At 41.0% G+C, this 21,202-nt stretch overlaps 1 protein-coding gene across 1 annotated transcript; it reads left to right on the forward strand.

Moving 5' to 3' along the window:
• The first annotated feature begins 4,296 nt into the window (after positions 1–4,296).
• Positions 4,297–20,097, forward strand: LOC131511047 (zinc finger protein 699). The gene is made up of 6 exons (XM_058728863.1): positions 4,297–5,233; positions 9,067–9,152; positions 10,039–10,165; positions 13,953–14,051; positions 14,440–14,623; positions 14,970–20,097. The coding sequence occupies exons 2-6, from the start codon at positions 9,108–9,110 to the stop codon at positions 16,426–16,428; spliced, it is 1,914 nt and encodes a 637-aa protein (XP_058584846.1). The 5' UTR covers positions 4,297–5,233; positions 9,067–9,107; the 3' UTR covers positions 16,429–20,097.
• The last annotated feature ends 1,105 nt before the right edge of the window (positions 20,098–21,202 follow it).

Genomic DNA, 21,202 nt, shown 5'->3' on the forward strand with positions numbered 1-21,202 from the left:
TTCAAGGGTTCGAGCCTTGCATTGGGCTCTGTGCTGTCTACTTGGAGCCCACATAGGGACTCTCTCTCCCTAGCTCTCTACCACTCCCCTGCTCGCTTGCTCTCTCAAAATAAATAAACTTCAAAAAATAACAAAACACGCAGAGCAAAACAGCACAGAACAACACCATGTCAAACTGACACACAGGTATTTTAGAGTTTCAACCACTTGAAACTGTCCAGTATAGTTTTGTCAATCGATTGTCCTGTTGACTGGTGGTCCCTATTATCTATTTCCTGATTACCTCAGTCGCATCCTGATCACCTGTAGGGAATTTGAGAGATTTGAGGACTGATCTAGGGAGAAGACAGGACCACAAGAGGTAGAAAATCCAATGACCTTTACTGGGTTGACAAAGATTTACCATCCACTGACCTCCACCATACCTCTTGCCTATAAATTCTCATTTACCCATAAGATACTTGGATTTGAACCTGCTTTTATACTAAGGTCTCTTTTCCCCTGTTGTGATAGTGCTGAATAAAATCGGTTTTACCACTTTAAGTCCACCACTGTTTTTCCTTCAACAGGGTGGCTCTTGGACAGGGTTGTGTGACAGGGGAAGTCCCAACATGAGACCATCCAAAGGCTTATGGCACAGAAGCCACCATCCAGAAGGGGAGGAGGGCAAGGGAACCCCTGGGGGAAAGGGGCATCTGGGAGGGGTCTTACTGTCTAGGTGACTTTGCTCAGCACAATGGAGGTATCAGAGAGCTCTGAAAGGCCACAGCAGCTTGGTGTTTTACTAGGCTCTATGTCTTATCAGTGTTCAGTAGATGCTGGGTGATATTTTCACAGTATCCAAAGCAGGGAGGCTCTGAATGGCTAAAAATATGCTTGTTGGGCTATTTTAAAAGTTGGATATGCAAAAGTTTGAGTTTGGCCCCAGAGGGCCTTTGAGTTAATGGGTCACAGCCCGTAGTGAAGAAATAAACAACCCAAAGGCCAATACACAGAGTGGCTTATTAGCATAACAGACCTTTATCTCACACTACACACTAAAACGCATTCCTTGAGGAGTAAACATTGAGAAGTTTTAAAAATAATAAAATGTGGAAGAAAATTAGGAAAATAACTTTTATACTTTAGAGTTTAGGAAGATTTAAAAGCAAGCTAGGAGGGGCACCTGGGTGGGCCAGTTGGTTAAGCCTCTGACTCTTGATCTCAGCTCAGGTCTTGATCTCAGGGTTGTGAGTTCAAGGCCCCCCTGCTTAAAAAAAAAAAATAAATAAAAGCAACCTAGGAAACCCAGAAAACATTCTTTAAAAAGTATAGGCTTGGGCGCCTGAGTGGCTCAGTAGGTTAAGCGCCAGATTCCTGATTTTGGCTCACAGTTCATGAGTTTGAGCCCTACATCAGGCTCTGCACTGTCAGAGTGGAGCCTGCTTGGGATTCTCGCTTTCTCTCTGCCCTCTCCCGCTTCATGAGGTTTTTTGGGGGTGATAATGAGGCTTGTGGGGTCCAGGTTTGACGACCAAGAAAGAAATTTTGAAGACGTTTTTGGTGCAAAAATGTGATTTTATTGAAGCATGGGGACAGGACCCATGGGCAGGAAGAGCTGCCCAGGGACCATGAGGAGAGACTGGTTATATACTATGGGGTTGAGGGAGGTAAAGTCCAGGGGAAGTTTTCAGTGAGATTTTCATATGCTAAAGAAGACTCACAGAATAGTGGAGGCCCAGCCATTGTCAAGCTAGGGTTGTTCTTCCCTCTAGCAAAGCATTAGCATTAAGACCATAAGGAGTTCCTGTAGAAACATTTTAATCTGCCAGCCTCAAGTATTTGTCAATGGGCTGGAGGTTATAGGGAAATTTATTTCTATCTGCCATTTCCTTCTGCCTTTGTTTACCACTTTACTATGGAGGAGTGATGGAGAGTTAGGTCCTGCAGGACTATGATCTCTATCAGATAACCATTTGTTTTTCCTTTTCTTTTGTTCTTGGGCAGCCAGGAGTGTCGAGGAATATCACACATATCCTACCTGGGGTGTTTGCAGCCTGTCAGCTTGCCTTATGCTCCCTCATTACTGCTCATTCTCTCTCTCTCAAAATTAAATAAACATTAAAAAAAAAAAAAAAGTATAGACTCGGGGCGCCTGAGTGGCTCAGTCAGTTAAACATCTGACTTTGGCTCTGGTCATGATCTCACGGTTATGGGTTTGAGCCCCAAGTCAGGGCTCAGAGCCTGGAGCCTGCTTCAGATTCTGGGTCTCCCTCTCTCCCTGCCCCTCCCCACTTGTACTCTGTCTCTCTCAAAAAATAAATAAACATTAAACAAAAAAGTATAGACTCAAAAGTATAGACTATTGGGTTATGTAAAATTAAATATTGTATACAGATATGACATCATAAAGTTAAAGAAGCAAAGTTATGTTATCAGTTAATAGATGCATGGGGGCGCCTGGGTGGCGCAGTCGGTTAAGCGTCCGACTTCAGCCAGGTCACGATCTTGCGGTCCGTGATTTCGAGCCCCGCGTCAGGCTCTGGGCTGATGCCTCGGAGCCTGGAGCCTGTTTCCGATTCTGTGTCTCCCTCTCTCTCTCTGACCCTCCCCCGTTCATGCTCTGTCTCTCTCTGTCCCAAAAATAAATTAAAAACGTTGAAAAAAAAATTAAAAAAAAAAAAAAAAGATGCATGAACATTTGATTACATTGATCAAAAACTGATAATACATCTTCATAAACCAGATTTTAAAAGGTACTTCATTAACTTCATAAAGAACACAATCTGAGTTTTTTGTGTCTCATGTCCATGAAGTACAGCCAGACCAATACTAAACCATCCTGCACACCTAGAAAAATGATCTGAGGATTAACACAATGATCTGCACAACCTGAACGACAGAATCCAGCAGGGATACAGATGGTTCCTGGCTTAAGATGTTAGATTTAAAATTTTTTGACTTTATGATGGTGTGAAAGTAATATGCATTCAGTAGAAACCATACTTTGGATTTTTAATTTTGATCACATCCCAGGCTACTGATAGGTGGTATGATATTCTCTTTTGATGCTGGGCGGGGGTAGCCAGCTGCAACCCCAGTCAGCCATGAGATCATGAGAATAAACCACCAGTACACTTAAAACCATTCTATGTCCATATACCCTTTCTGTTTTTCAAGTTCAGTACACTGCTTAATAAATTGCATGAGATACTTAACACTTTATAAAAGATAAAATAAGCTTTGTGTTAGATAATTTTGCCCAACTGTAGGCTAATGTAGGTGTTCTAGGCACGCTCCAGGTAGGCTAGGCTAAGCTATGATGTTAGCTAGGTTAGGTGTATTAAATGCATTCTAGACTTAATGGTATTTTCTACCTGGGATGGGTTTGTCAGGGCATAGCCCCATTGTAAAGTCAAGGGAAACTGTAAATATACTTCCTGTAATAGATTCAGGACTATGTAGCTCTTCAACTTCTTTTCACAGCTTCAGTTTGTTGTAAGTTTCAAAATTTGTCAATTTTATGTAAAATCTATTTTATTTTATTTTATTTATTTATTTATTTTTTTTATTTTTGGGACAGAGAGAGACAGAGCATGAACGGGGGAGGGGCAGAGAGAGAGGGAGACACAGAATCGGAAACAGGCTCCAGGCTCCGAGCCATCAGCCCACAGCCTGATGCGGGGCTCGAACTCACGGACCGCGAGATCGTGACCTGGCTGAAGTCAGACGCCTAACCGACTGCGCCACCCAGGCGCCCCGTAAAATCTATTTTAAATAGAATGATGGATGAATGAATACATCTCGTTGTATAAGTGTGTAAAAAAAAAACCCATACACAATCTACAGCAAATAGCTTACCTAGCATCCTTGATAATCATTACCGACCAAGACAAGAATGCTTGATTTCTTTCTGACTTTACAACAGTTTGAGAGGTCCTGCACAAAGAAACAAGGTAGTATTAGAACAAGAAAAAAACAGGGACAGAAAATTGTATTTATACGGAAAATCAAATAACGTAGTGACAACTATTATAGGAGAGCCAGGTTTCCAGGTAACTGGACCTGCATAAACAATTATCAATAGCCTTTCTCTACAAGAGCAGTAATCAATAAAACAATGAAAGGGAAAACTAAAGACCTAAGAAAGGACTGAATTAATGGAAGGGAGATCTCAGGAAGTGGTATAGGCTTAAAGTTATAACTATCGTGTCCTGTGCATAACAAAGCGGAGAAGGGTATAAATTCAAAAAAACGCAATTGAGCATCCAGTTGTCTGGCTTCGGAGCCTGAATGGGAGCCCCTAACCCTATCCCCGCAGCCACGCCCCCTAGACCTCAGCTCCCCAAGAATTGCCAACCAAGTCTCGCCCTTCCACCTGGTCCCACCGTAAACCGTGCCCTTCGGAATAGTCAACTAAGCCACGCCCCTAGGCGTTGTCTCGACCCAGCTCCGCCCCACAGTCCTAGTCAACCAAACCCTGCCACGGACCTGATGCCCCCCCAGTCCCGTCCAATTCCAAATCCTGCGCTGATTCGCCCGCAGGGCCCAACCGCCTCTCTCCCCAGAAGAAAACTAGCATTTCTCTTCCACTCGCGGCCAGAAAGAGACGCCTCCCGCCCGACCACCCCTCGTAATCTTACGGCTCAGCTACCGAGGCTCCGCCCCTTACGCTGTGCGAGGCGCAGAAACCGGAAGCAGAAGTGGACTCATGCGCCTGCGCGAGCCGGCGGCCATATCTCTTCGGTCCCCGTCTCGAGTCCGAGGTAGTTAATTACCTCCGTTCGTGTCCTTCCCGGCTGCCTCTGGCCAGCGCCAGGTCCGACCCGCTGGAGGCGGAGAGGTCGGCATTTACAGGACGGCCTCTCGGCCGTGCCTCCTATCCCCGCTGGAACCCAGCGGCAGGCCGCCGTTCGTCCCGAACTCACTGAATCCGGAGCTCTGGGCTGCGTGCAGCAGCCGGGGTGAGTCGGCTGTAGGTTAGAGTTAAGAGAACCACCTTCGTATTTAATCGGCCTTCCAAAGCATCTTTTGGTGTCTTCGCAGAAAGTAAAAGCATCCCTGCCATTCGGGTTACGGGGACGAGCGCCTCCACCTCGTCTGTACGTTGGTCTGGATTTCAGCGTGTTCGGTGAGCACGGGGTGGTGACATTTGCTTCAACTCCGTTCCCATCTCTCCCCTCCTGGGGCAGGAGATATTTGATCGGTGAACTTTACCTTGCCTGTGGGCATCAATTTGATACATTATATCCAGGTACATAAAGGTGAACTGATTACTTAATATCCCTGTTACCCCTCCCTCGTGGAATGCAGCTATAAATTTTAATCATTTATCTGTAGATTGTTTTGAATTTCATACCGAGAGCGCGGTCTTGTGCCATTCTCAGCATTTTTATTCTTGTACCTTGCATTCCTCTTTCTTTCTTTCTCTTTCTTTTCTTTTCTTTTCTTTTCTTTTCTTTTCTTTTCTTTTCTTTTCTTTTCTTTTCTTTTCTTTTCTTTTCTTTTCTTTCGTTTGAGAGAGAAAGCACGAACAGGTGAGGGGCAGAGAGAGAGACAGAGAGAGAGAGAATATCCCAAGCAGACTCTTTGCTCTCAACGTAGGGGCCGGATCTGGATCTCCCCATCCGTGAGATCATGACCTCAGCGGAAATCTAGAGCCAGTGGCTTAACCGACTGAGCCACCCAGGCGCCCCTTCTTTTTATTTCTTTAGGGTGTTTGCTAGGACTTCCACTACGGTAGACAGACAGTACTAGAATAGTGTATAATTTGCATCCTTGCCTTGTTCCTGATCCCAGAGTTATTCTATCATTTCAGCAGTTAAATAGGATGTTTGCTGTAGATGTTTGTAGATAATAATTATTTTTTCCGGGGCGCCTGGGTGGCGCAGTCGGTTAAGCGTCCGACTTCAGCCAGGTCACGATCTCGCGGTCCGTGAGTTCGAGCCCCGCGTCAGGCTCTGGGCTGATGGCTCGTAGCCTGGAGCCTGTTTCCGATTCTGTGTCTCCCTCTCTCTTTGCCCCTCCCCCGTTCATGCTGTGTCTCTCTCTGTCCCAAAAATAAATAAAAAAACGCTGAAAAAAAATTAAAAAAAAAATAATTATTTTTTCCAATTAAAGCTGTTCTCTAATTTTGGTGGGTTAAATTATCACCAATGAATATTCATAGAGATCAGTCACTATTTGGTATCTAAGAGGAATAGTCATGGTTTTCTGTTAATGTGATGATTATATTAATTGAAGATTCAATTTTTAACCACTATTCATTTCTTGACTGCACTAATATTTTTATATTACCTTGCATTTATATGTATGAATGAGATCTTGCCTATTTTATTTTGAGTTGTACTTTTCTGGTCTTGGAAACACTCAGGAAAATAGTATTTTCCACCCCTGCAATGGAATTATGAACCCTTTACTTATTTGAACTTGCCTGTGAAACAGTTTGTAATTTATATTTCCTTTGTGGGCATGTTTTAAACTACTGTATTTAATTAAGGGCTAGTTGTAATTAAGTTTTGTATTTATTTTAGAATGTTGCCAGAAAGGGGCGCCTGGGTGGCTCAGTTGGTTTAGGTGACCAACCTCGGCTCAGGTCAAGATCTCACAGTTCGTGAGTTCGAGCCCCACGTCGGGCTCTGTGCTGACAGCTTGGAGCCTGGAGCCTACTTCAGATTCTGTGTCTCCCCATCTCTCTACCCCTCCCCTGCTCATGTTCTGTATCTCTCTGTCTCTCAATAATAAATAAACGTTAAAAAAAAAAAAAGAATGTCGCCAGAAAGTTATACTTCTTTTAGAAATGCATTCATGTCTGTACATTTTCATATGTTTCCTTAATTTTTTGGTTATATTCTCCCTGCAACATCTGTGGTTGTGACCCATTCATAATTCTATTAAAATTGCTAAAGGTATGTTGATTTCATTAGTTTTCAAAGGGCACATTTTTTGTTTTTATGCTTTTTATTAAAAAAATTTTTTTTAGCATTTATTTATTTTTGAGAGACAGAGCGTGAGTGGGGGAGGGGCAGAGAGAGAGGGAGACACAGAATCTGAAGCAGGCTCCAGGCTCCGGGTTGTCAGCACAGAGTCTGACATGGGGCTTGAATTTACGGACCCTGAGATTATGACCTGAGCTGAAGGTGGACAATTAACTGACTGAGCCACCCAGGCGCCCCTCTTTTTATTAATTTTAAAAAATACCATTAATTTTGTCTTATTTTCATTTTTCTGAACGTTTATGCTGTTCTTTTTCCAACCTTTAAATTAATCGTTAGCCCACCATTACTGATTTTTTTTCCTCTGGAGTTGATGATATTTATAAATATATAAATCACACCAGCTGTGGATTTCCAGTGTTCTCTGAAACACTTCTTTTTTTTTTTTTTAATGTTTATTTATTTAGAGAGAGCGAGCATGAGCGAGAGGGGCAGAAAGGGAGAAAGAGAATCCTGAGCCTGCTCCACGCTTAGCGTCGAGCCCGCATGTGAGGCTTGATCTCACAACTGTGAGATCGTGACCTGAGCCAAAATTAAGAGTTGCAAGCTTAACCCACTGAGCCACCCAGGTGCACCTGAAACACTTCTTTTAATTGTCTACTTCTTCCCTGCCACAAAAGTAGTCCTGACTCACTAAAGATAAATATGTGTGTGCCTCTCTATCCCTATAATGTGCTGGCTACATTATTATGTATCACATACCACTACCTGATATGTTTCTCTGTTTATTCCCCTCCCTTAGAAGATTATAACATCCCTGTGCTTCAGGACTTTTCTGTTCTGTTTAGTGCTATATCCCCTGTGACTGTATGTAGTGGGATCAGGGTAAATATTACCTAAGTAAATATGAAATAAAGAAGCAAGAGGTAAGGGCCTTAAGGGAAGTGTCCTTGCTCAAGACAGGAGGCTTAGTCAAGAGAAGGCGCTCACAAAGATAAAACATTTCAGTGGAATACTTCGTTTGTGTACTCTCCAGAGTGCAGAGCAGGGTTCCAGGCCAGACTCTGGTAATGTTAGTAATAACAGCCTCATTAACAACTAAATTGTAAGGTCTGTGTTCAGAAATAAGCTCATTGGGATTTTAGGCTCTAAATAGGCCTGCATTCACACGCCTGTATATGTAGTATATACGTCCTTTCTGACTGAGTAGCATTGAGTATGTGGTTAATTGATGCTAAGATTTCTCAACTCTAAACTAGTTGTAATATCTGGTTTGCAGAGCTTCTATGAGAGGAAAGCTCTTGGCAAAGTCATTCTCACATCATGGTTGCTCAAATGGCACATTACTAATGTAGTAAAGGATGTTGCAGTTTTTATTAGATTTAAAATATACTGCTGGATCCACTGCACGGACAAAACGGTTGTGTTTTTGTTATTTTAAGTTTGCGTAACAACTGCAGAGAACGCCATCGGAGATGCCATACTTTGCTAACTTGAGGTGTTCTTGCCCTGCTGCTGCGGTCCTCTGTACAGGCAAAATTTAGCAAGAGAGTCAAGCATGGCAGTCTTCACTGCCTCCGACATGTGGAATTGAGTCGGTCGATGCTCTTTCTCAAAAACCAAGTTTCAGAGACCCTGCAGCCCCTGGAGGGAGGATTTGGTGGTCAGAGGCTGGGAAGCAATGCCTGTTAGCCTGCCAGGAGTGCAGAAGAAATGTCGGGAGTGGAGCCCCCAGAAGTTGGATATAGAAGTGCTGTTTTGGATTTGACACAATGTGTATTTTTATGGTTGAAGGCATCGTGTCATAGGTTTTGCTTTTCATTATCGTGGGAAAATTGACAGCTAAACTTTTAAAAAATTCAGTTAACTTACAAAATGGGACGTTTAACCTTTTTTTTTTTTTTTTTTTTTTTAAATGATCAACACAGACCACAGCAATGGTTTCTAGCTCTAAAGAGTTTCTAGCTCTAGAGGAGATAAGATTACTTCACCTTCTTAGCAGATCAGTGTGTATTTGGTTGGGTGTCTTTGGGCTGTGCGCGTGTGTGTTTGTTTTGAGGGGAGTGGTCCCTCATAATGGACCTGCCGTAGCATCTCGCCTCGTGAGTTGTGGGGAGATCTGGATTCTCGTGTCTTCTTTCTCTTGCTTCAGCTCTAACTTCTCAGTACTCTGGCTTTCTTCATGAAGGGAACATGAAAGAAGAAAGAGCTGCTGAGTTGCAGGAAAATATGACACAGGTAAGTAGGGGCTAATAATTCGCCAAGAGAATTTTCCATTCCGCCAGGTCATTGACCTCCTAATTGTGTGGAGCAGTGGTCAGCAGTCTACTTCTCTGTTGGACCACATGGTAAGTATTTTAGGCTTTGAAGGCTATAGAGTCTCTATTGCAATTGAACTGCCAATTTAGCCTAAAGCAGCCCCAGACGGTACTTAAATGTTTTATTGTGGTCCAGTAAAACTTTATTTACACAAGCACAATAGTGTAAAGTAGGCTGGATTTAGCCCATGTGCTGTAGTTTGCTGACCCCTGGCCTACAGGACAAGAAAATATGGCTAGCTGTGGGCCTGAGATGAAAGTTGTATTTCTGCAGTCCCCTGGGTCTCAGGTTAGTGAAAAAAAGAAGAGCTCTCTGTTCCTCGGTGTGTTTTTATGCATTTAAACCTCATTCCGATATGACCCAGTGTTTCATGTTGTGCTCATTGCTATGGTGGGAAAGAAGGAAGCAGGTGAAATTGTTTCTGTAACAAGTAACTGCTGGTGTCAATGTGGAATTTATTTCATTTCTAGAGCATTTCTCTCATTTCAGCCACATGCTCTGGACTGTTCTGGATTATTATAAGACTGGAATTGGTTACCATCAAACTGTGGAAGAGATAAATTTAACATTTTAGAAGTGTAGTTAGATCCATGAGACAGGATTGGATCAGTTAGGAAGAGAGTTACGGGGAGAGCAAAAGATCTGATGACTGCATTCTGGGGTAGATGTCAGGAGACCATAGTATCTTCAGAACTTACTATGAGTTAGTTAGTTCTCAGTTCCCCAGTATTATCAACCTCATCAGTTCTGCATATATGGGGAGAGTTGGTACCTTTCTGAAGAGAATATGTGTGGTGTGTTTTAGGACTCAGTGGTCTTTGAGGATGTGGCTGTGGACTTTACCCAGGAGGAGTGGGCTTTGCTGGATCTTGCTCAGAGGAACCTCTACAGAGATGTGATGCTGGAAAACTTCCAGAACCTGGCCTCATTAGGTAAGAGTGGCAACATTCCTTCATTTAGTTGTTGAGAAAACAATTTTACTAATTGACCTTGTTCTAGGATTTGGACTGAGGAATTAGAATAAAGCAGTAAATACGACACACACTTACTGACCCCAAGGAACTTACTGTGTCTAGTGGTTTCATCATGAATATAAACATCTGTGTAGTGAACTGTCTTTTTCTTGTGGTTAAAAGCGTTGATGCTTATTACGTGTTGAAAGTGTGGGCATAGACTTCGGGCATCCCTTTGGGTCTTAGGGAGGTTTGTGGTTTCGGTCCTTAGGATAATTTTATTGATGTCAGTGTTCTTTACTCAGAGACTACCAGGAACATACCTGTAAACAAGTGGGGTTTATTACTCAGTGACCTGGGGAGCTGTGGTATGTCTCAGAAAGATGTTAAAAAGTACATCTTATAGGGTTTGTGCTTTGGTTGAGTGATTTGGGGATGGGCCTGTGGAAGCTGGCTGTATTAGTTTCCTAGGCCTTTCATAACAAAGTACCACAAACTGTGGCTAAAAACAGCAGAGACTTACTTCATATTTCTGGAGACTGGAAATATAAGGCCAGACTCCTTTTGAAGGCTCTATGGGAAAATTTCTCCTGTCTCTTCCCAGCTTCTGGTGGTTGCCAGCAATCCTGGGTGTTTCTTGGTACACAGCATATCATTCTTTTTTTCTTTTTTAAGATTTTCTTTTTAAATAATCTCTCCACCCAATGTGGGGCTCAGACCCACAACCCCACGATCAAAAGTTGCATGCTCCACCAACTGAGCCAGCCAGGTGCCCCATGCAGCTCTCTCATTCTAATCTTTGCCTTTTTTAAAAGAAAATGTTTATTAATTTTTAAGAGAGAGACAGAGCAGGAGCTGGGGAGGTGCAGAGGGAAAGAGGGAAATAGGGTCCGAAGCAGGCTTTGTGCTGACAGCAGAGAGCGCGATGTGGGGCTCGAACTCATGAACTGTGAGATCATGACCTGAGCCAAAGTCGGACATTCAATCGACTGAGCAACCCAGGCGCCCCTCTAATCTTTGCCTTTATCTTCACATGGCCTTTTCCCCTTTTTATGTTAATCCTTATAAGGACACTAGTCAACGGATTGAAGACCCACTTCAATCCAGTGTAACTTCATCTTTACTTAATTATATCTACAAAGACCCTATTTCCAAAGTAACATTCTGAAGTTTCAAGTGAACATGACTTTTTTTTTTTTAATTTTAGACAGAACGCATGCTAGTGGGGGAGAGGAAGGCGGGGGAGAGGGAGAGGGTGGGGAGAGGGAGAGGGAGAGGGAGAGAAAATCTTAAGCAGGCTCCATGCTCAGCCAGGAGCCTGACGAGGGGCCTGATCCCATGACCCTGGCTGGGATCATGACCTGAGCTGAAATCAAGAGTCACTTAACCGACTGAGCCACCCAGGTGTCCCTGACATTTTGTTTTAAGACACTTGTTTTTAGAGCAGTTGTAGATTCACAGCAGAATTGAGCAGTAGATGCAGAGATTTCTCCTATATGCCCTGCCCCTGTACAGGTACAGTGTGTCTTCTGCTATCAACATCTACCAGAATGGTACGTTTGTTACAACTGACAAACCTGAATTGACACAGCATCATCACCCTGCATCCATAGTTTACATTAGGATTCACTCTTGGTGTTATACATTATGTGGTTTGGACAAATACGTAATGGTATATATATCAGTCATTATAGTATCATACAGAGTGGTTTAACTGCCTTAAAATTCTCTTTGCTTTGTCAGTTCATCTCTTCTTCCCCTCTAACCTGTGGCAGCCACTGATCTTTTTACTGTCTTCATAGTTTTGGCTTTTCCAGAATGTCATGTAGTTGGAATCATATGGACCAAATCCTATCGGTTTTCCCGTGGCTTCTTTCACTTAGTAATATGCATTTATGATTCTTCCATGTCTTTTTGTGGCTTGATAGTTCATTTCTTTTTGGTTCTGAATGATATTTCATTGTCTGGATGTACCACAATTTTAGTTATCCATTCACCCACTGAATGACATCTTTTTTTTTTTTTAATTTTTTTTTTTTAAACGTTTATTCATCTTTGAGAAACAGAGAGAGACAGAGCATGAGTGGGGAAGGGGCAGAGAGAGGGAGACACAGAATCGGAAGCAGGCTCCAGGCTCCAAGCTGTCAGCACAGAGCCCGACGCGGGGCTCGAACTCACGAACTGCGAGATCATGACCTGAGCCGAAGTCGGATGCTCAACCGACTGAGCAACCCAGGAGCCCCATGAAGGACATCTTAATTGTTTCGATGCTTGGGCAGTTTTGAATAAAGCTGCGGTAAACCTGTGTGTGCAGGTTTTTGTGTGGACATGTTTTCATCTCCTTTGGGTAAATTCCAAGAAGTGTGATTGCCCTATCATACTATCTTCCAAAGTGGGTGTCTCTATTTGCATTCCCTCCAGCAACGAATGAGAGTTCCTTGCTAGCGTTTGTTGGTGTCAGTGTTCTGGATATTAGCTGTTCTCATAAGCGTGGGGTAGTATCTCATTGTTTCAATTTGTGTTTTCTTGACATTTTGAACTATATTTTCATATGTTTATTTGTCATCTGTATCTCTTCTTTGGTGAGTTGTCTGTTGAGATCTTTGGCCCGCTTTTTACTCAGGTTGTTTGTTTTCTTATTGTTGAATTTTAAGAGTTCTTTGTTTATGGGGGTGCCTGGCTGGCTTAGTCAGTAGAGCATGTGGCTCTTGATCTCGGGGTTGTGAGTGTGAGTCCCACATGGGTGTAGACATTACTTAAATAAATAAACTTTAAAAAAATTATTTATTTTGGATAACAGTCCTTTATCAGATGTGTCTTTTCTAGATGTTTTCTCCCAGTCTGTGGCTTATCTTTTCATTCTCTTGCCAGTGTCTTTTGCAGAGCAATACTTTTTTAATTTTAATGTAGTCCAGCTTGTGAATTTCTCTTATGGGTCATGCCTTTGGTGTTGTATCTAAGAAGTCATCTCCAGACCCTAGGTCATCTAGATTTTCTCCTATGTTTTCTTCCAGGTATTTCATAGTTTTGCATTTTACATTTAGGTCTTTGATCCATGTGATCCCTTTTTGAGTTGATTTTTGTGAAAAGTGTAAAAGTCTGTGTCTAGGTTAATTTTTTTCCATGTTGAGGTCTAGTTGTTTCAGTCTTTGTTGAAAAGACTATCTTCTCTATTACCTTTGCTCCTTTGTCAAAGATCAGCTGACTGTGTTTATGTAGGTCTATTTCTGGGCTCTCTGTTCTGTTTCATTGATCTGTTTGGACATAAATTTTCAAGGGACACTGTTCAGTCCACAGGTGGTCACTTTAGATTGGATGCTGACAAAAAGAGGTAGAAATTTTATTATGGAGTAGTGTGTATGTATTGCGGGGGGGGGGGCGGGGGGTCACCCTTAGATTAAATTACATAGTGGCCTTGTTTTGCTTAATTTTATCATGGTCTCAGCATAACCTTGTTTAAGATTGGTATTCTGTGAGATTTTTATATTCAGGAGAACAAAGGGTCCTGAGTATCAGACCAGCTTCTAATATTGAAGTTTAGATGTGATTGTCACATTGGTTCTAGAAATCAGAGGCTGTGTCATTGTTTCTGTCACTGTCAACCCCCCCACCGTGCCCCCACTTGTAAAACTTTTTTGACGTCTTGTTGAAATTAAATTTACTTTGCCCATAATTAGAGTATCAGAAGAGCAAAATTTTGACTGTCATGGAAATGTTCATGGTTTGTCATTGTTTTCCGTCATGATAAGCCTTTCTGCATTACTAGGGTATCCACTCCACACACCGTATCTGATCTCCCAGTGGAAACAAGAGGAGGACCTGGAAACAGTGGAAAGAGGACCTATCCAGGGGGAGCACCAGGAAGGCAAGAATCCTTGGGAGAAACTGTCCTGGTTGGGGGGATATTACGTTTGGAAAAATCAAATAAAAGCAGAGCAAAATTTTGTTTTGTTTGAGGGGTCTGATCTTCCAGATTCCTTGTTTTGATTTTTTATCAGTATTCTCAGTGTCCTTGTTCTTGGAAAGATCTGTATTTCCTCTTGTAAGTTAGTATTTGGTCATGTGCACTTTATCCGGTTCCTTTGTGTTTTGTTCTCCTCATAATTCCCTATTTGTGTTACTATTAGTCCTAGTCTTCATAGAATTATTTCTTAGTTGCATTTTGACCATTGTGCATATTATTACCAAAGTCCTGAAACAGCCACACTTCCAGAAGTCCTTTGCTTATAGGTGCCTTTACTTTTTTGTTTCAGGTTTTGAGACTCAACTTAAAACTAGAGAATCAGTTACTCCACAAGATGCTTATGGACAAAAAATATCCAATGAACAGAAGATAGTTAGATTCAAAAGGAATGATTCTTCGTCATCCATTTTACACAAAAACGGGGAATACCGGGGTATTTATTATCAGAACAAAAACCGTGAGAGACATTTGAGGTAAGTAAGAAAAAGTAGTGCCTGAGGAGAGGATCTTAAAATGTCATAAAACTTAAAAAAACATGTATATAGAACTTGGTCAAAAATTGTGAATTCATAAAGAATTTTTCCAAGATTTTTTTTTTGAAAATTACATTGAGATCTTCAGTATTTGACACATAGTTAAGTTGTAAGCAATTATCAGAAAAATTATATAAGTGAAAACAACTCATTGATAATATTGGCTATGGTAGAGCCCTCTGGGAGAACTTTGAACTTGTAACTTGATGGGGCAGAAAATGTACATAATCCCTGAAAATGGTAAAAATTTATTTACCACTAATAATGTGCTTTTTATTTTTAAAAGAAGCCCCGTGGTGGAGAACGTCAATGAACATAGTGAAGAAAATCGGCGTGGACAAACCTTCGGCCAAATCTCACATCTGAATATACTGAAGAGAACTACTGAAGTAAAGTCCTATGAATGCCGCGAGTGTAAAACGGCCTTCACAGATCATTTATCCCTTAAAAATCACATCAGGTCTCACGCCGGAAGCAAACCCTATCAGTGTAAAGAATGTGGGAAAGCTTTTCATTTTCTTGCTTGTTTTAAGAAGCATGTGAAAACTCCCACTGAAGGGAAACCCTATGAATGTAAGGAGTGTATGAAAGCCTTCGCTTGTTCTTCATTCTTTAGGGCACATATGAAGATTCACACTGGAAAGACGAACTATGAATGTAAAGAATGTGGAAAGACCTTTAGCTGTTCTTCATCCCTCACAGAACACAAAAGGATTCATAGTGGAGATAAGCCTTATGAATGTCGGGAATGTGGGAAGGCCTTTAGTTGTTCCTCCTCACTCTCCAAACACAAGAGGATTCATAGTGGAGATAAGCCATATGAATGTAAGGAATGTGGGAAGGCCTTTAGTTCTTCCTCTCACCTTATAATACACATAAGAATTCATACTGGAGAGAAGCCTTACGAATGTAAAGAGTGTGGGAAGGCCTTCAGTGAGTCCTCAAAACTCACTGTCCACGTCAGAACACACACAGGAGACAAACCATATAAATGTAAGGAATGTGGGAAAGCCTACAATTGTCCCTCCTCCTTAAGTATCCACATGAGAAAACACACTGGAGAGAAACCCTATGAATGTCTGGAATGTGGAAAAGCCTTCTATCTTCCCACTTCCCTGAATACACACGTGAAAAATCAAAGTAGAGAGAAACCCTATGAATGTAAGGAATGTGGAAAAGCCTTCAGTTGTCCCTCATCCTTCAGAGCACACGTGAGAGATCACACCGGAAAGATACAATATGAATGTAAGGAATGTGGGAAGGCCTTTAGCCGTTCTTCATCCCTCACGGAACATTTAAGAACTCACAGTGGAGAGAAGCCTTATGAATGTAAGGAATGTGGGAAAGCCTTTATTAGTTCCTCCCACCTTACAGTACATATAAGAACTCACACTGGAGAGAAACCTTATGAATGTAAGAAATGTGGAAAAGCCTTCATTTATCCCTCAGCCCTTAGGATCCACATGAGAACACACACTGGGGAGAAACCCTATGAATGTAAGGAATGTGGGAAAGCCTTTCGCCATTCTTCATACCTTACTGTCCATGCAAGAATGCACACTGGAGAGAAGCCCTTTGAATGTCTGGAGTGTGGGAAAGCCTTCAGTTGTCCCTCATCCTTTCGAAGACATGTAAGAAGCCACACTGGAGAGAAACCCTATGAATGTAAGGAGTGTGGGAAAGCCTTTGTGTGCCCTGCCTACTTTCGAAGACATGTGAAAACTCACAGCAGAGAAAATACATAAATGTCAGAAATATGGGAGTGATTCCAAGGCATTTTCACATCCTCCATCTAACATTGCGGAGATACCCTATGAATGTAAGAAAGCAGGAAGTTGTTGCTTATCTGTTTGAAGACTCGAGAACTCACAGCTGAGAGAAACCTGTGTGTGTAAACCTTGTGGTAATACCTTCAATGAACATCACTTAACTGTGGATAAGGAAGCTTAACCAGAAGCGCAGATCAGTGACTCACCTTGAAAGTGGACTGCTGGCTCATTGATTTTCACTTTCTGTTTTCTGGTGTGAATATTTAAAGTGATAAGTTGATAAGTTTTCCTCTAATACTTTTTCAGCTCTAACCATGCTTAAATTGTGAGGTACTTTTATTTGGGCTGAGACGTAAATGTTCTTCATAACAAAATCTTTTGGACCCGTAAGGGGATTTGAGGTGTTTTTCATAGGCAGGCAGGAGTGTTTTTTTTTTTTTTTTTTTAATTAGTTTCTAATTAATGCTCATTGTTCTCCAAGTATACGATCATTATGGTATCAACACTTTGGTATTTGTGATTTCTTTTGTAATTTTTTTCTTGTAATTGGTAGTTTCATTTTGATCCAGCAGGGTAGATACTGGAAATTGCCTACTCGGTATTTTTTTCTTTTTTCTTTTTTCATACTTATTTATTTTGGGGAGAGCGCAAGTGGGGGAGGGGCACAGGGAAGGAGGATAGAGTATCTGAAGCGGGCTTTGTGCTGATGGGCTGACAGCAGTGAGCCCGATGTGGGGCTTGAACCCACAACCCTTGAGATCATGATCTGAGCTGAAGTCAGATGTTTAACGGACTGAGCCACTCAGGTGCTCCTTTTCTTTTTCTTTCTTTCTTTTTTTTTTTAACTAAGAACTTCTAGTTTTTGATGTTATCAGTTTTTACTATTAAAAGCTTTTCCTGTCTAATAAGCAATTTCAGCAGAAATTAATAAGTGCGAAGTTCTCGAAAGAAGAGTCGCCTCTGATACCTTGTTTTTGTATGTTGTTCTTTGTCCTTACTCAAGGCTGGGAGTTGGACCCAGTGTTTTGAGTTTAAAAAGAGACCTTGTGAGAAGAAAGCTAGAAGTAAAGTTGGTTGAGCTGGCTTGTATGTGTTGGACATGGTTGGGACTTCATTTCTCAAAATCATTTCCTTCATCCAGTTCCAGGTTAGAGTTGTTGGAAGTAGTTTGCATGAAATGGGAAGGCAGAAGAAGCCATTATTCTTCATTTAGTGGAGCCATCCAATGAAGACAGATGCATAGGGGCTAGGTGGGCTTCAGTTTCCGGCTCATTTTCCTGATTACTGGACCCACCAATCAATTCTAGCTTGAAACAGAACATTATATGTTTTCACTTCAGTAACCTCAGAGACAGCAGCTCTGTAGACCTCTCCATAAGTTCCTCCATCATGGTCATACACAGCTTCTTAGATTTTCTGGCAAGTTCCAGCACTGTCATTTTGCTGATATTATAGTCCCTCCGGCACATCAACTGAATATGTAGAATTGGCGCCATTTTGGAGCAGGATTGTTATCTGTGGCCCAATCCATCACGTCACTTTGCTCAAGGGGAAAGACAGCTATGTAAATCCCCTGGGACCTCAAGTGAGAAGAGCCGTGGACAGCAGGGAAGATTAGTTATAATTGTAGGCATCAGACAGGGTGTCATCCTATTTTACTGGAGGAAGATGTATATTTGACACCTTCAAACATTTTTCTGCTTTTTTGAGAAAGAGGAGTTGTTTATGCTTCTTCAGGTACATTTAGCTATACTTTTCCCTTCCGTTACATTTCCACTTTATTTCTGAAAGTATACCTATGGCACTTTCCCTTTATCATTTTCTGCTCTTTTAGTAAAGCATATATATACCAATATGCATGAAGTGTGCTACTCCTAAGTGTATAACTTGATGAAATTTTACTTATGTACACACCCTGATAATCAGAACATTCCCAGGATTCCAGAAAGTTTATCTGCCTTGTCAATAATTGTTCCACAAAGGAAACCACAATTTTGACTTTTCATTCAATTTATTAGGTTTGCTTATTCTTGATTTTCTTGATCTTTATCTAAGTGCTTAAATACAATATGTACAATTACGTGTTTGGTTTCTTAGTGTGGTGTCTGGTTTACGTTTTAATTGCTCCTTTCACAGACTTAACACTTATTTCTCTTGATATATGTTTTGTATGTAGGAATGAGATCACTGGGTAGACTTTATCTTTAGTTTTGGTGGTTACTGCAGTTTTTCAAAAAGGTAGATTACACCTATCATCCTAAAAGCAATGTGTGGAAATTGCGATGATTCCATTTTGCTGGCCAAACTTTCTAATTTCAGCCATCCAGCAGAGGATATGGTAACATCCTGCTTTGGTTTTAGTTTGCAGTTACCTGATATGTAAGGATGAGAAGTACGTTTTACGTGCTGGTTGGATATCTTTTATGAGGGCATCCTGTTAAAGCATTTCACCCATGCTTAGTTCCTTTTTTATTTGAAGGGTTTCTAGGTATTTATCCTTTATTGTATGTATGTGTATCTCTATATCTAAGTACATATACATACATATATAAAACCTTTATATATGTGTGTGTATATATGTTACGTATATTATATATACATATATTACAAATAACATTTCCCAGTCTCTGGCTTCTCTTCACTCTTCTCATTTTTGTAAGCTATAAAGAGTTTATTATCTTGATGAATTCTGTCTGTGTGTCTTGGCTGTGCATTTTTGGGTTAGCTATTCTTCCTGGCAGGCTGTTTCTCTCTGCTGTAGGTCCCAGAAGATCCAGGCTCTTTCTTTCCATGTTGAAGTCTCAGGGAGAAAAGAATCGGTGGCCTTTTTGAATAACTCCAATATGTTGATTATAATAGAATCTGACTGGCTCACTTGCTAATTGTTATCGAGTCACAGTGCAGTGCCCCGATTTGTTTAAGGCAGGCTCCCATGCTCATCCAGAAACCAGAGTAGAGTCTGCACTGAGTCAGAGTCCTGACAATTGTCATGTATACAGAGAGGGGAGGAGGCAGCAGTGGGCAAGTGCGGATATGGGAATAGAGGTAATCTTGTCTGCTAGCATGTTGTGCTTACTGTGGTCTTAGCAGTAGTGGGGAACTGAAGTCTGGTAACTCAGCAAGGGCTAAGTAATTGTAGAAATCCTTTCATAAAGGTTAGATGCCATCTGTTAACATACCTTTAGATTGCTAAAGATGGCTTCTCAATCTCTATGTTGCTTTGTAGTATGTAGGGAAATCTGGGAGTGAGACAATTTTTTTATTCTTCATTTGTTTCTATATTTTTAGAATTTCCTTACCAATTTTCACAAATACACTGAGAGTATGCTTGGAATTGGCATTGACTTGATGCAATAACCTGAATGAAATTGACACCTTTATGATACTGAGTCTTCCAATTGAACATCATATAATCATCCATTTACCAAGGTTGTGTGTAATTTCTCTTAACAGTATTTCATGGTTTAATTGTAGAGGTCTTGAATATTTTTAATTTATTTCTAGGTATGTGGTATGTTTTACTTTGTAAATATTTTTATTTATTTCCTTTTTGATTTTTCAGCTAGCGCGAATTGCAATTTCTTTTTGTACTTTGATCTTTTTATCCAATGACATTCATAAATTAAATTATTATTTGAAATATTATTCAAATAGTTTGTGGATTATTTTGGATTTTCTGTGTATACAATCCTGTCAGTTATGAAAGAAAGTCTTACTTGATTCTCCTCCTCCCTTTTCTTTTTTTAAGTAGGCTCCACGCCCAGTGTGGAGCCCAACGCAGGGATTCAACTCATGACCTTGAGATCAAGAGTTGGATGCTTAACTGACTGAGCCATCCAGGCACCCTAAAACGTCTTAACTTGGTTTCTAAACTTTGTGGGTTTTTTTTTTTCACCTCATTGCTTTATGATGAATAGAAATGATGAATATGAGCATCTTTGTCCTGTTCCTGATCTTAGGGGGAAATGTGCCATATTTCAGAAGTATAATAATAACTATAGTTTTCATAGATTAATTTTATTAATTATTTTTTTAAATTTACATTCATTAGTTATCAGATAGGGCAACAATGATTTCAGTAGATTCCTTAATGCCCCTTACCCATTTAGCCCATACCCCCTCCCACAACCCCTCCAATAACCCTCAGTTTGTTCTCCATATTTAAGAGTCTCTTATGTTTTGTCCCCCTCTCTGTTTCTATATGATTTTTGCTTCCCTTCTCTTATGTCCATCTGTTTTGTATTATAAAGTTCTCATATGAGTGAAGTCATATATTTGTTTTTCTCTAATTGTGCTTAGCATAATACCTTCTAGTTTCATCCACATAGTTGCAAATGGCAAGATTTCATTCTTTTTGATTGCCGAGTAATACTCCATTGTCTATATATATACCACATCTTCATCCATTCATCTGTCGATGGACATTTGGGCTCTTTTCATACTTTGGTTATTGTTGATAGTGCTGCTATAAACATTGGGGTGCATGTGTCCCTTCAAAACAGCATATCTGTATCCCTTGGATGAATACCTATTAGTGCAGTGGCTGGGTCAAAGGGTAGTTCTATTTTTAATTTTTTGAGGAAACTCCATACTGTTATCCAGATTGGCTGCACCAGTTTGCATTCCCACCAGCAGCGCAAAAGAGATAGTCTTTCTCTGCATCTCGCCAACAACTTTTGTTGCCTGAGTTGTTAATATTAGCCATTCTGACAGGTGTGAGGTGGTATCTCATTGTGATTTTGATTTCTAT

The sequence above is a fragment of the Neofelis nebulosa genome, chromosome 4 (genome assembly GCF_028018385.1).
Source record: "Neofelis nebulosa isolate mNeoNeb1 chromosome 4, mNeoNeb1.pri, whole genome shotgun sequence".
In the NCBI taxonomy this organism is placed as follows: Eukaryota; Metazoa; Chordata; class Mammalia; order Carnivora; family Felidae; genus Neofelis; species Neofelis nebulosa.